Source organism: Cebus imitator, unplaced genomic scaffold, assembly GCF_001604975.1.
Source record: "Cebus imitator isolate Cc_AM_T3 unplaced genomic scaffold, Cebus_imitator-1.0 Scaffold141, whole genome shotgun sequence".
Lineage (NCBI taxonomy): Eukaryota > Metazoa > Chordata > Mammalia > Primates > Cebidae > Cebus > Cebus imitator.
The window spans coordinates 3,203,691-3,216,740 of NW_016107456.1; the positions used below are offsets into that span (position 1 = coordinate 3,203,691).

Consider the following 13,050-nt stretch of genomic DNA (forward strand, 5'->3'; position numbering starts at 1 on the left):
GGGTGGATAAATGACGGACAGATGAGTGATGGAGAGATGGGTGATGGATGAGTGGTAGATAGATGGGTGATAGGTGATAGATGATCGGTGAATTAACAGACAGGTGAGGGATTGTACAAATTAACGCTGTCCAACGGAAATATAATAAAAGTTACAAATGTGACCCACATATATAATTTTACATTTTCTAGTAGCTACAGATTTTTTATGGAGTACGTGAGCTGTTTCAACACCGGCATGCAATGTTGCCATGTGTAATAATCACATAATGGAGAGTGGGGTATCCATCCCCTCAAGCATTGATTCCTTGTGTTACCGACAGTTCGCTTATACTCTTTTCGTTATTTTTAAGTGTAGTAGCCACAGTTCTAAAATATTAACAATAAAATTAATTTTAATGATATATTTTAACTCAAAATATTCATACCATGATTTCAACATGTAATATAAAATGATTATTAATGAATGGTTTATTAATGAGATGGAGGAATGGAGGGAGGGGTGAACAGATGTGTGGATGGGATGGCTGGGATGAGAGGCAGCAGTGGATACATGGACGGATGAAATGGGATGGCTGCGTGTGAACAGACAAGTGCATGGGAAGGGTATTGGGATAGTGGATGAGATGAACAGATGGGTGGGAGGGTGCTGGGGACGCATGGATAAGTGCCTGGATGTGTGGGTTCCTAGATGTGTCCAATGGGTTGAGTGGACAGGCGGGTAGACATGTGGGTCTGGCATTTCCTTGTCACTCGATTCACACTTTCTCTGGACAATGTCACGGCTACTCATGGTTGCAACATCACCCATTCTCAAATCCTCATCTTCAGCCAAATCACCTCCAGATTCCAAGATATAGTTTTCTCCCTGGCTGTCTCCCCCATTTGCCCATAAGCACCTCAAATTCAACACCTCTAAGCACGGAACTCATAACATGTACATGGACTTGCTGTTTCTCCAGCACTCCCTGTCATAACAGAAACGGTCACCTTCCACACAGTCTCACAGTCAGTACCCCTGGGGTGACTCTGGTCTCCCCACCAGCTACATCCCTCTGATTCAATCACGTGCAACAGCCTATTGCTCAGCCTCCCTAAGAGTACACTGAGGGTGAACACAAAGGTATACGATGCATGCAGTATGCACAGCGTGGGGGCACACACAGGCACCACAAACCCATGCTGGTGTGGACACACATCCCACAATCCACCTTACACCTTGGCTATCACTAGCGATCTCTGGGCAATCACTTTACTCCTCAGATCCAAAACCCGCAGTGACTCCACGACACTTAGCCTGTATCCAGGACCCTCCATGACAGCCCTGAGTCTCAGCTCCTGTGGGGTCCTCAGTATAAAGGGAGTCTCCAGTACCCCCATTTTTTTTTTTTTTTTTTTTTTGAGATGGAGTTTTGCTCTGTCATCCAGGCTGGAGTGAAGTGGCATGATCTCGGTTCACTGCAGCCTCCACCTCCCAGTTTCAAGCAATTCTCCTGCCTCAGCCTCCTGAGTAGCTGGGATTACAGGCGTGCACCACCACACCTGGCTAATTTCATATTTTTAGTAGAGATAGGGTTTCACATGTTGGCCAGGCTGGTCTCGAACTCCTGCTCTCGAGTGATCCGCCTGCCTCAGCCTCCCAAAGTGCTGGGCTTACAGGCGTGAGCCACTGTGCTCAGCAAGTGCCCCTACTCTTACACATGGATCCAGCACCAGCCTGGAGCACTCTCCCTTTCTCTCTCTACTGAAATCCACCTCTTCTAGGTCTTTATTTCTGGCTACAACCCCAACCTTAACTGGCTTTTATAAACCCATATTCTTGGACCTAACCAAAAGCTTTCATCTAAAATCAGCTTTGGACTTCATTCAACTCCTACGTGCAGTGTAACATACTGGGTGACAGCACTGATCTGGCTACTGATTCCACTACTTACGAGCTCAGTGACCTTGGCTTTAACTTCACTCTGCCTCCGTTTCCTCAACTACAAAACAACAATTATGGCAACTACATTCCTACCTCATAAGGTTCTTGGTATCTGCTATCAGACATCAGCTGTGAGTTAACATTATTAAGCATTATGTTACAGATATTAACAATTTTTGACAGGTGCTTAATAAATGTTACCTATTATCATTGTTATATATCAACTCTTATCCCCTTATCAGCCCCCATCTCCCTCAGTCTAGCAGACGACCTTGTCTCCTCCATCACTGAAGAATTGAGGCCATCAGATACTCCTTCAATTCTCCCAAGCTTCCCTACGTTATTTATATCATGCTCATCATGCTCATCTCAACTTCCTTTGCTTTCGTCTGAAAGAGTGTCTCCCTCCTGCTCAAGGTCAGCCTCTTCACCTTGACCCTGTCCCCTCCCATGTCTTCCGCCCATTCACCCCCACTCTTGGTCCTGGGTCTAAGATCTCACTCAAACATGCTCAGGCAAAAAGAGAGCAGGCAGTGCCTTTGTTGTATCATGCTCTGGGCACCTATCATGTGCTGAGGAATATGCTCCCAGCCACTGGGGATCTCCAAGTGAATTGTGCCACTGCCCCTTGGGAAACCTACGCAAATAGATCATCACAAAGGCACTGAAAAGAGATCAAAGCAAAATGACTTGGAGGCAACAGTCACCGTTCATTGAACGATGTCTTGTGAATGCTTGCTGTGTGCCAGACAGCATGCTGGGTACCAGGTGTGCCAGAATGACGACACAGCCCCTGACTTCCTCTAGTCCTTGGGAGAAGATGACAGCTACAGAGGGAGATCAAAACCTTCCTATTCCCCAAATCTACAAAGGAAAAGACATTCTCTGACCTCAGTCCCAAGCTGCAAACAATTAATCCCCAAACCAGCTTAAAGTTCATCTTCATTGGTCATGGAGAGCTTTACAGCCCACCTCTGAAAGTCAAACAATCAATAACAGTCTTATTACCAATAGCCACGTGTTCACCACAGAGACAGCCAGCCAATCTCAGAACCTCCTGCTCTGAAAGTCCTCCTATCCCAGAACTCTATGCTTCCCCGATCTCTCCAAAGATCAGCTATTGCTTGATTTGGGGAGACTACCTTTGCAAAGTTTGTCAATGAATTCAGCTTCTTGCTTCCGATATTGAATGATGCCCTCTTCTTTGACATATGTGACAAGGGCCAGGATAAGGTTGGCCAAGTGGAGCAGAAGCAAGGCAGAGGGTCTTTCAAGAGAAGCATCTGGAAAAAGTGACTTGGAGGCTCCATGATGTAGGAAGCACAGGAGGTGACCCAGCAAGGAGCAGGGAATATGACATCCAAAGCTGCTGTGAGCACTGGCCAAAGAGCACCTACTGTATACCAGCCCTTGACCCAGAGCTGTGCCCAGTCATCTCATCGGAACCCCCTAGAAATCCCAAGGCTGCCATGAGCAGCCCCACTGTTGCAATGAGCAAGGTGAGGCTCAGAGTAGTCGAGAGCCTGCCCAAAGCCACCCAGGAAGTCCAAACTTGGCCTTGACCCCAGGTACCAAAGCAGTAGTTGTTCTATAGAAGCTGTTGCTCCCCCGGTCTACACAGAGACACAGATCAAAGAGCAGGGATGCACAGCCCTCAGCCTAGTCAGTCACAAGCACTGAGAGATGCATCTCACCGAGATCTAAAGAGGAAACAATCAAAGCAGCATACACTGCTCCCACCTGCCCCCACATCGGGTTGTGAGAATGCTCATTCTGCACAGATAAGACACGTCTCTGAAGAGAGAGGCAGCTGCAACCTAGGTCCTGCCGAGAGTGCGGTTTTACGTGGAAGCGTCACGGGGAAAATACACATGGGGGTCAGGAAGATGCTGGGGGAGGGGTCCAGGCAGAGAGGCCAGTACAGATGGAAGAGGAACAGGGATACAGCATGGCCTGGGAAGCCTCAGTCTCAGCCTGACCTGGGCCCTGTACATGAACTCCAGGCCCATCACCACTTGGAGAAACAAGATAGCACAGTGGATACAAACACAGGCCCTAGTCCGGGTGCCAGGGTTCAAATCCTGGGCTTGTTGCTTTCAAGCTGTTGGGTTTTTTTTTAAAAACTACATTACCGTGTCTCAGTTTTCTCATCTGGAAAATGGGTATGACTGTCATTTGGATTACATAAATTAACATACAGAAAGTGCTTAGAACATTGCCTATCTAGAGAAGGCACTCAATCATTGTTAGCTAGTTCTTATTTTATTATTGAATCCTCATAAGAAAGCTGCCAGTTGCTGTAACTACCTCTCTTCTGTAGATGAAGAAACTGAGTGGGGCTTTGTGTGAATCTCTAAGGTCTTCATCACGGAGAAGACCCTTGATGCCTGTGCCCACTGTATGTAATTTGAAATACAATTTGCAAATTAAAGTCATTGTAAGAAAGTCCAACTGTGAGGGCCAGTTTTTCCCAACAATGACTTTCATGCTTTGTTCCCAAAATATCAGATATTAATCTTTCTGCAAAAATGTTTTTCTCCTGATTGGTGCGTCTGCTTTGCCAGGCACAATGCACATTTGTATTCTGCCTGGTGATAAATCCAGATAAAATCCTCCCCTACACTGGAGGCCCAGAAAGTGTCGGGGATCTGCCTAAGGCCACACAGCCAGGACATGCCGGAGCTCGGTCTCAAGTCCAGGCTGCTGGTTCCCAAGAGTACGCCCTGGCTTCCCACTCCCACTGCGTCCAAGCCACGTGAACCAGAGAAGGTGACCTCATGATTATGGACCTGGGGCCTTAAGTATCAGAGGCAGGACCAACGCCTTGGGCACAGCCTGCCACAGGAGCTGGGAGTGTGCCTTGTATTGAGCCCAGTGCGGTGGGCCCCTGCAGGACCCTTGTCCCCACCACCAACAACCGTTGGCTCGGATGGCGCCACCTGCTTCAGTCAATGAAAGACATCGAAGTGTATATGTGCCACGTTTTCTTTATCCAGTCTATTTTTGATGGGCATTTGGGTTGGTTCCAAGTCTTTGCTATTGTGAACAGTGCTCCAAGAAACATACGTGTGCATGTGTCTTTATGGTTGAATGTTTTATAATCCTTTGGCTATATACCCAGTAATGGGATTGCTGGGTCAAATGATATTTCTAGTTCTAGATCTACGTGGCACCTATACACCATGGAATACTATGCAGCCATAAAAAAGGATGAGTTCATGTCCTTTGCAGGGACATGGATGAAGCTGGAAACCATCATTCTCAGCAAACTGACACAAGAACAGAAAACCAAACACCGCATGTTCTCATTCATAAGTGGGTGTTGAACAATGAGAACACATGGACACAGGGAGGGGAACATTACACACCAGGGCCTGTTGGGGGGTGGGGGGGCTAGGAGAGAGATAGCAGGGGGTGGGGGCATTAGGAGTTAACATTAGGAGAAATACCTAATGTAGATGATGGGGGGATAGATGCAGCAAGCCACCACGGCACGTGTATAACTATGTAACAAAACTGCACATTCTGCACAGGTACCCCAGAATTTAAAGTATAATCGTGGGGAAAAAAAAAAGACAGACATGGAGGGGTAGGGTGAAAATGGCAGTGGTCACTACAGCACTGCAGATGAGGGCTGCCAGGCACCCGGACCCCTCTGGGAGGTGGGAATCACTGCCCCCTGCCTCTTGGCTCTAACTGTGCTCCTTCTAGACCGGCGCCATCCAGAATGACGGCCGCTCACCACATGTGGCTTCTGAGCACTTGAATCATGGCTAGTCCAAAATGAGATGTGGGTCAGTGTGAAGTCCACGCTGAATCTCAGACACTCAGAGCAGCAATGATGACGATGACAATGAAAAGGATTGCAAAATACCTTGTCAGTAGTTTTATATTGATGACATGTTGGAATAATATTAATATTTTGGATATACTGGGTTAACTAACATATTAACATTCATGTCACCTGCTTCTTTTCACTTTTTTTGAATGTGGCTATTAGAAAATTGAAAATCACATATGTGGCCTGCATTGTATTTCTACTGGGTAGTGCTGGTCTAGCCGCTGTCCTAGTCATTATCTGCTCCTAACCCAGAACCCCAGAGACAGAAGAGTTGACATCAGCAATAGCCAAATCCATTTCTCTGTGATAGATATGGGAGAAATGGGCTTTGCAGGGAGAGGGATATGTTGAAGGCAAGAGTCTGGTAACAAGGCATTCACTCATCCAACAAATGTTAACTGAGGCCCTACTACGGTGCTGCTCTGGGTACTGGGAAACAGCAGAGAACAAAACAGAGGGCCACATCCCAGACTAGGGCTCTGCCCTGAAGCCAGTTTGCAGGCTGGGGGTGAGCATGGTGATGACGCAGGAATCTCTCTTCTGGGATCCTGGGGACCCTGGCAGCTGGCCTCAGCACCAGTCCCTCAGCCCCTCACAGATGGCTGGATCACAGCTCTCATAGGCTGTAGGCAGAAACTCCAGCTCCATCATAAGGCAGATCTGCCCCCAGGACCACCAATTAGTCCCATCCCAGTATACTCACCAGCTGCAGCTGCCCAGAGGGCCTGGCCTGATAGGCAGGGCAGCCGCCTGGCATAGCATGGCATGGAGGCCTGGCAGGCCTGTGTTTCTTCCTTCCCTGGTACTGCCAATGGCAACTCACACACCGTCTGCATTACCGCAGATTTATGGCAAAAATTATCCTCTCTCTCAGCTCCATTTAAAGCCATTTGGAGCTCTCTCCCATCCCCGATTATAAATCTAATTGCACATTCCAAACAGACAAGCGCTCATTAAGCTTTAATTATGCACATGTTGTTTTCAACAAACATTTTCATTTGGCGCTGTGAGGGGGAACGGTTCAAAGAGGGCTGCAGACACTGCCTGGGGCTGGAGGGAGCTGGGCTGGGAAGGGGGTCGAGGTGTGGTGAGATGAGGCCATCCAAGGGGCAGGGCCAGGGCCTCATCGGATTGGGCTCGCGGCTTGGAGGCCTTTCCTTGGGCCCCTGCTGTGGGAGATGCCAACGTGCATGCTCCCAGCTGGTCTAACCTGCACTCCCCAAGTCCCTGGAGTCTCATCAAAGCTGAGCCTAGAGGCCCCTCCTGTGACAGAGCAGGGGGAAGAGAGGGACCCCCAGTTTCAGCTCAGAAGGATAAAACCCCCAACCAAGAGCCAGTTTCATCAGAGCCTGTGGGCTCGTCCCTGCGGCCACCCACCCGCCACAGTGCAGCCGGAGGCCTCTTCTTCAGCACCGTCTTCCCTTCCCTCATTCATTCACTCATTTATTCCTCAACCATGGACTGAGCATCAGCTGGCTCAGGCAGTGCAGGGGCCGTGGCGACCATGACAGGTAAGGACTCTGCGTGGCTCTTCCCAAGTCACTCTCCATCAGGTCCCATCCCCCCCACTGAGGAAAAGTTTTAATTCTTGGCCACAGCATTCACTTGGGCATCTGCCACCTGCCAGCCCAATGGTCCAGGCTGCCTCCCACCATCATGTGCCCATCCCCTCTTCTGCCCTTCCAAGCTCCCTGCCCAGACCATAGTCTCCTGCACGCCTCGTCCAGGCCTCTGCAGCGGCTGTGTCTCCACCTGAAACTCCCTGCTTTCTCTCTTCCACACTATTCATGTCCATTCAACTCCCATGCTGTCCCCTCCCAGAAGCCACTGCTGATACCCACTCCCGGGCTGGTCTGGCCATCTCTCTGCCGTGGAGGCACCCCGTAAAACATGTGTCAGACCCTAATACATGCCACAACATCACAACAGCCACATGTCTGACTCCTACGACCAGCCTGTTCACCACATCCCGAAACACCATCACCTTCAAAGATTGAAAAGAAATGCATTGCTCACCATGTGTTCTTGAAAAAAGGCCTTCCCCTTTCTAGGCTTCAGTTTCCTCATTTGTACCTGGAAGGGTTGAACAGGTGATGCTCTCTGGCCCCTGGGCCAGTCCATCAGTTTTAAGTTTCATGATCTGCCCAGGAGCTAGGCCACCTTCTTCCCACCTAAAGAGGAGGAGGACCCTCCAGGAGCCATGGAGGTGACCAAGACACGCCGATGGTGCCCAAATGGTGCATACACAGAGGCTGGGAGAGAGGGGTAGTGGAGAACCCAAGGCCACTCCTCAAAAAGCTTCCAAAAATACAACCAAGAGAAATCAGCATGTGCTTTAAAATGGCAATCAGATTCCGTTCAGCGTTCAGCGTCTGGATGGCCACCTGTTGTTTCAGAGTAGGTTCCCTGGCACAGACTCTGAGGGTGAAATCTACAGCCAGGAAATGTACTGGGAAGTGCTATAGGGGAGTGGGGGAGCAGGACAGGCCAGAGGGACAAGCCAGGCTGTGATGCAGTCACAACGGAGGCCTCCGCCTGTCCTAAGGGGAGCTCTGGAGCTGGGATGGCCCAGCAGAGGTGTCCCAATTTGAGCAGGGAGCTAAGCACCATGTATCCCCACACAGGCTGGCCATCGCATCCAGGATGCCCAGGGGGTGAGGGTTGACGACCCTGGCCAAGGCAACAGCCGACACTCTTAAGCAGCTGACAGAGTGTGTGGCTGGATCCGAGGAGGGACCCCGGTGACACACGACAGCATCCACTACAGCTACGATCCGTTTATTCATTAGAACAAACTCGTACAACGGTTACATCACACTGAGACAAGCCAGGCACTCTTAATTGAAAGATAAGCATCCACTCCGGTAATCCTCATGACAATCCCAGGAGGTAAGTTACTGAGGCTCCCATTTTACGGATAAGGAGACCAAGGTCAAGGGAGGTTATGTAGCTTGCCCCAGGCCACACAGTTAGGAAGGGGTGGAGTGAGGATTCAAACCCAGGAAGTGCAACTCTAGAGCCTACATTCTAAGAGGAGGCTGTGCTGCTGCCGGGTCTTGCCCTGTTACCTCCCAAAACGTGGCGCTGCCCAGCTCCTGGCTCCCGGTTCTCCCCAGAGGCTGGGCTGCGGTCAGCAGCCTAGAGCCTCAGGTTACCCTGTGCTGCCAATATTTGTACTTGACAATTATCTATCATCCAAGCAGTTGGGAACAAGTCCCAAAACTGATTCTTGCCAAAGACAATTAACTAAAAACCGCATGAGCATACGTCGGGTGGCACTGCGGTGTGGGGGGAACGCGTGCGAGTGAGACAATGCGCAGCAGATGATGTGGAAGATATTTTCTCCCCAGCACTACAAAACAAGCCCTCAATCATGCCACAAAGGGCCTGTATTGTTGGAAGGGAAATATGTCAACCACAGCGTTCGATCGTGGAGCAGTTCAAAAAGAAGAAAAGACATCTTTGAAACTGTAATTTGACCTAGAAAGGTTTTTCTAGGTCATCTGAACTTGGCACTTATGCCTCTAACCCCAAAACCTAACACAGACAAAGTGCCAGGCTCACTTCCTTCTGTCAGTACCAGATAACAGAGGAAATGGTATTTGTAAACACTGCTGATACATTTTTAAGTGCTGTCTCAACGACGGCCTTTGGACTGGGAGCTGGAAGAACGCTGCTGTAACACAGCTCTGGAGGCAGGCAGACCTAGGTTCAAGTCCAGGCTCTGCGCTTAGCTGCTGTGTGGCAGTGGGCAGGGATCTCAGTTCTCGTCCTCAGATTCCTCCCATGAAGAACGGGAAAGGGACAGGCAGGGTTTTGCATGCTACCTAGCAGTGTGCAGAGAAAGGCTAGCTCCCCCTTTCATCCCAGCTGCCTTCCCAGGCAGAGAGCCACCCCTCTGTTCTTGACTAGTGAACCCCTCTGACCCAGATCTGGGCTCTCTCCTGGAGACCCAGGAGGATGGTGGTGGGGCGGGGGGGGCTCTGTCCTAAGTAGGCCTTTTCTCTCCCAGAAAACAGAGAGAAAACTACACTCCGAGGCACACTCCAAGGCAGTTTATTTATCTTAAACTCAGTTTAAGATAAATAATAAGGCCTTGGGGCTGGGAGAGCTTTAACCCTCGCGCTTCTCAAAATCCCACTAGGGAAACCAAGGCCAGATACCCCGCACCCCCGCCCCCATTAACCGCCACATTGCTGAGTCCCCTGAGCCTGAACCTCCAGAGGCAGCCAGATTTAGCTCAGTTACTGTCAAGGCCCAAGCATCCTGCCTGGCCCAAGCCCTGACCTCAGCACCTACAGTGTACCTGGACACATGCCAGGTACAAAGGGGCACTAGGGATCTAGAGCCAGTTCCCAGGGAAGCTCAGATCCATGGGGAAAATGGGTGCCTGCATGGCAACACCCGGGGTGATAAAGCACTAAGGTGGAGAAAGACCAGGTGAGAGCAGTTGGTATGTGCCTGTCGCGAGCGAGCAAAGGCTAGGCAGCCGGGTGTGGGGAAATCTGGTGTGTGTGCTGGGGAAGGGGGAGGAGGGGTGTCGACAAGTCACTGAGGTGGGCTCCAGTACAGAATGGGAGAGAGAAAATCAACACCCACTAAAGAAAACAGGTGTGTGCTTAAAGCAATATTCTTAAAGGAAGAGTAACGGAAGGATGCCCAACCTGACCAGGCAGTAAAACATTCCATGAAGCCACAATTAAAGCAGTAACAAAACAAGAATTTTAAATCAATGAAACAGAAGGGAAAAGTACAATGTTAGACCCAACCAGGCATGGAAACATAACAAGACTAAGGAGGGCATTTACTTTATGCAGGTAACATGTGATGTGCTTTACATACGATCTTCTGCTAAGTCTTTGCAGTGATCCTAGGAGGGAGATATCATCATCCTGTTTTACAGAGGAAAAAACAAGCTCAATTTAAGCGACGTGCTCATGGATCACACAGAGAGTGGCAAAGCCAAAACCGTAACTCCGCTAAAGCTCACACTAATAACAGCTACTTTATTTTGTCTCCCCTTTTGCAAACAAAGAGACAAGGCCCAATTATTTAATAAACAGAATGGGACAAGAGGGTTATCCTGTCCCCATTAGGAACATTAAACCAGATACCCACTGCAAGACATCCACCAAAATGCACTCCAAACGGATTAAAGAGTTAAGCATAAAAAGTCATGTTACAGGGAGAAACAATCAGAAAACAGAACAGAATGTTTATCAGATCTGTGGAGGCAGGATAACGTCCTCAGCCCTCGAAGCAATCACAGAGGAAGAGAGATTGACAGATTCAAATATATATGCATTAATATCTTCTGTGGAAGAAAACATAATAAAATCAAAATGAAAAGGACATCAGGCTAAGAAAATATCAGCACCAACTATAAGACAGTTAATATATACAAGGTAGAAATAGCTCAGTCAAATTAAACAGAAAGCAGGATGCCGACAGACAAAAAGACATGGGATTCAAACAAAAGTCACACAAGAGGCGGTATCTTAAGAAACAAATATGGAAGGGAAAAAAGGGACACCCGATTTAATGGCAAGTAGGGAAATGCACATGAAACAAACTTACTGCAATGCAACTGGGACATTTCACACCACTGCTGACATGGGAAATGGGTTCCAGCTTAATGAAAGACAATATGGCAGCCACTCAGCCAGCGGCAGGGGACAAGGACCTTGGGGCTTAAAACAGTCTGGCTTAAAACAGCCTTTTACTCTGAGTGCTGGGGATGGTATAGTGATAAACAGGACACATAGTCTTTTTTTTTTTTTTTTTTTTGGAGACATATCCTTACTCTTACCCAGGCTGGGATCTCAGCTCACTGCAACCTCCGCCTCCAGGGTTCAAGCAATTCTCCTGCCTCAGCCTCCCAAGTAGCTGGAATTCCAGGCGTGCATCACCACGCCCAGCTAATTTTTGTATTTTTAGTAGAGACCGGGGTTTCATCATGTTGGCCAGGCTGGTCTCGAACTCCTGACCTCCCGTGATCTGCCACCTCAGCCTCCCAAAGTGCTGGGATTGATTACAGGCATGAGCCACTGCACACGGTGGGCACACAGTCTTTGTCCTGGAGCTCATGGTCTAGTGAAGGGGACAGGACAAGAAATCAGGACATGGGTGGGTGATAAGTAGAAAGGAAGCCAGGTTCGTGGGGCCTACACAGGGCCTTGTAAAAAGACTTCAAGGAAGAGGTGGCTTCTAGGCTGATCTACCCACAGCACGCACAGAGCCAGCCAGGCGAGGGCAGAGGCCAGTGGGAACAACATTCACCAAGGGGAGGGAAGGGCCCACTCATGGAGTAGGAAGGCGGTAGGAAATAAGATAGACAGGCAAGCAGGGCCTTATCACAACGGAGCTTCAGGGCCACACTGGAGAGGTGAGACTGAAACCTTGAACGGGAGCTGCCTTCAAAAACTGGCCTCTGGCTTCTGGGTGGAGAATGGGGTGCAGGTGCTAAGATGGAGAAACAGGAGTCTGAGCAGGACTTGGGCAGGGCAGAAACACTGGCTAAAACAACAATAAGTAAAACGGCATGGCAGGGATTCAAAAATGGAAATTCATACTGATGGCTAGAATGAGAGGCAGGTTTGGAGCCAGAATAAAATCACAGCAGCCCCAGTGTGTTGTGTAGAATACGGCCTTGAGAGCGTCAGAGGTAAGCAAAAATTGCCAAGGGCAAGGGATCACCCAGGAGTCAGAAAGGGGGTGACTCATGCAGTTCGAAAACCCTAATTTCCTCTCCTTGGTCACACACTTCCTTCTGATTTCTTTCTTCTGATGATTCATTTAAAAAAAATTCTCCTTTTAAATTCACATCAGAAACATGTGAGTACCTGGACTCACCCTGCCCCGAGCTTTGACCTCTGCCCCTGAACCAGCAAAACCTAATTTAACCCCAGGTGGCTACCAATACGCTGGCTGCCAAGAAACCAGAAGCCAGCCAAGTGGAAACGAGAGGTTTCCAGCTCCGCGATGGCTGCCAGAGGCCCCCACGGGCCGTCCTGTGCCCCAGGAAGGTTTTCAGCAGCAGCTCGCATACACAGACCCACAGCTCTCAGCCAGAACTCGTTCTGTTTCAGAATCTGTTCGAATTTCAGAAAAGTAATAAAGTGCAAATTCTGCAAATTCTGCCATTGCTTCAGTGGAGCCTCAGGCAGCACCTGCAGTGGAACATATGAATATTCACACAAGTCGGGTAAGTACAGATTACAAAGAGCCTCATGTCAGCTCAGGTCAGATTGTGGGGCCAAACAAGTTTGCAGCATATTGACAAAACA

At 49.1% G+C, this 13,050-nt stretch overlaps 1 protein-coding gene across 4 annotated transcripts in view; it reads right to left on the reverse strand.

The window, feature by feature from the left end:
- Positions 1 to 13,050, reverse strand: part of LOC108313710 (TOX high mobility group box family member 2-like) — a 93,005-nt gene that overhangs the window by 39,262 nt on the left and 40,693 nt on the right. Inside the window, exon 1 of one of the 4 annotated variants that reach the window (XM_037743351.1) lies at positions 6,468 to 6,562. The exons of the other annotated variants lie outside the window; for them this stretch is intronic. Coding sequence (XP_037599279.1) covers positions 6,468 to 6,521 — 54 coding nt within the window. The 5' untranslated portion in view covers positions 6,522 to 6,562. Of the gene's footprint in view, positions 1 to 6,467; positions 6,563 to 13,050 lie in introns of those variants that run through there. 4 annotated transcript variants of the gene reach the window in all.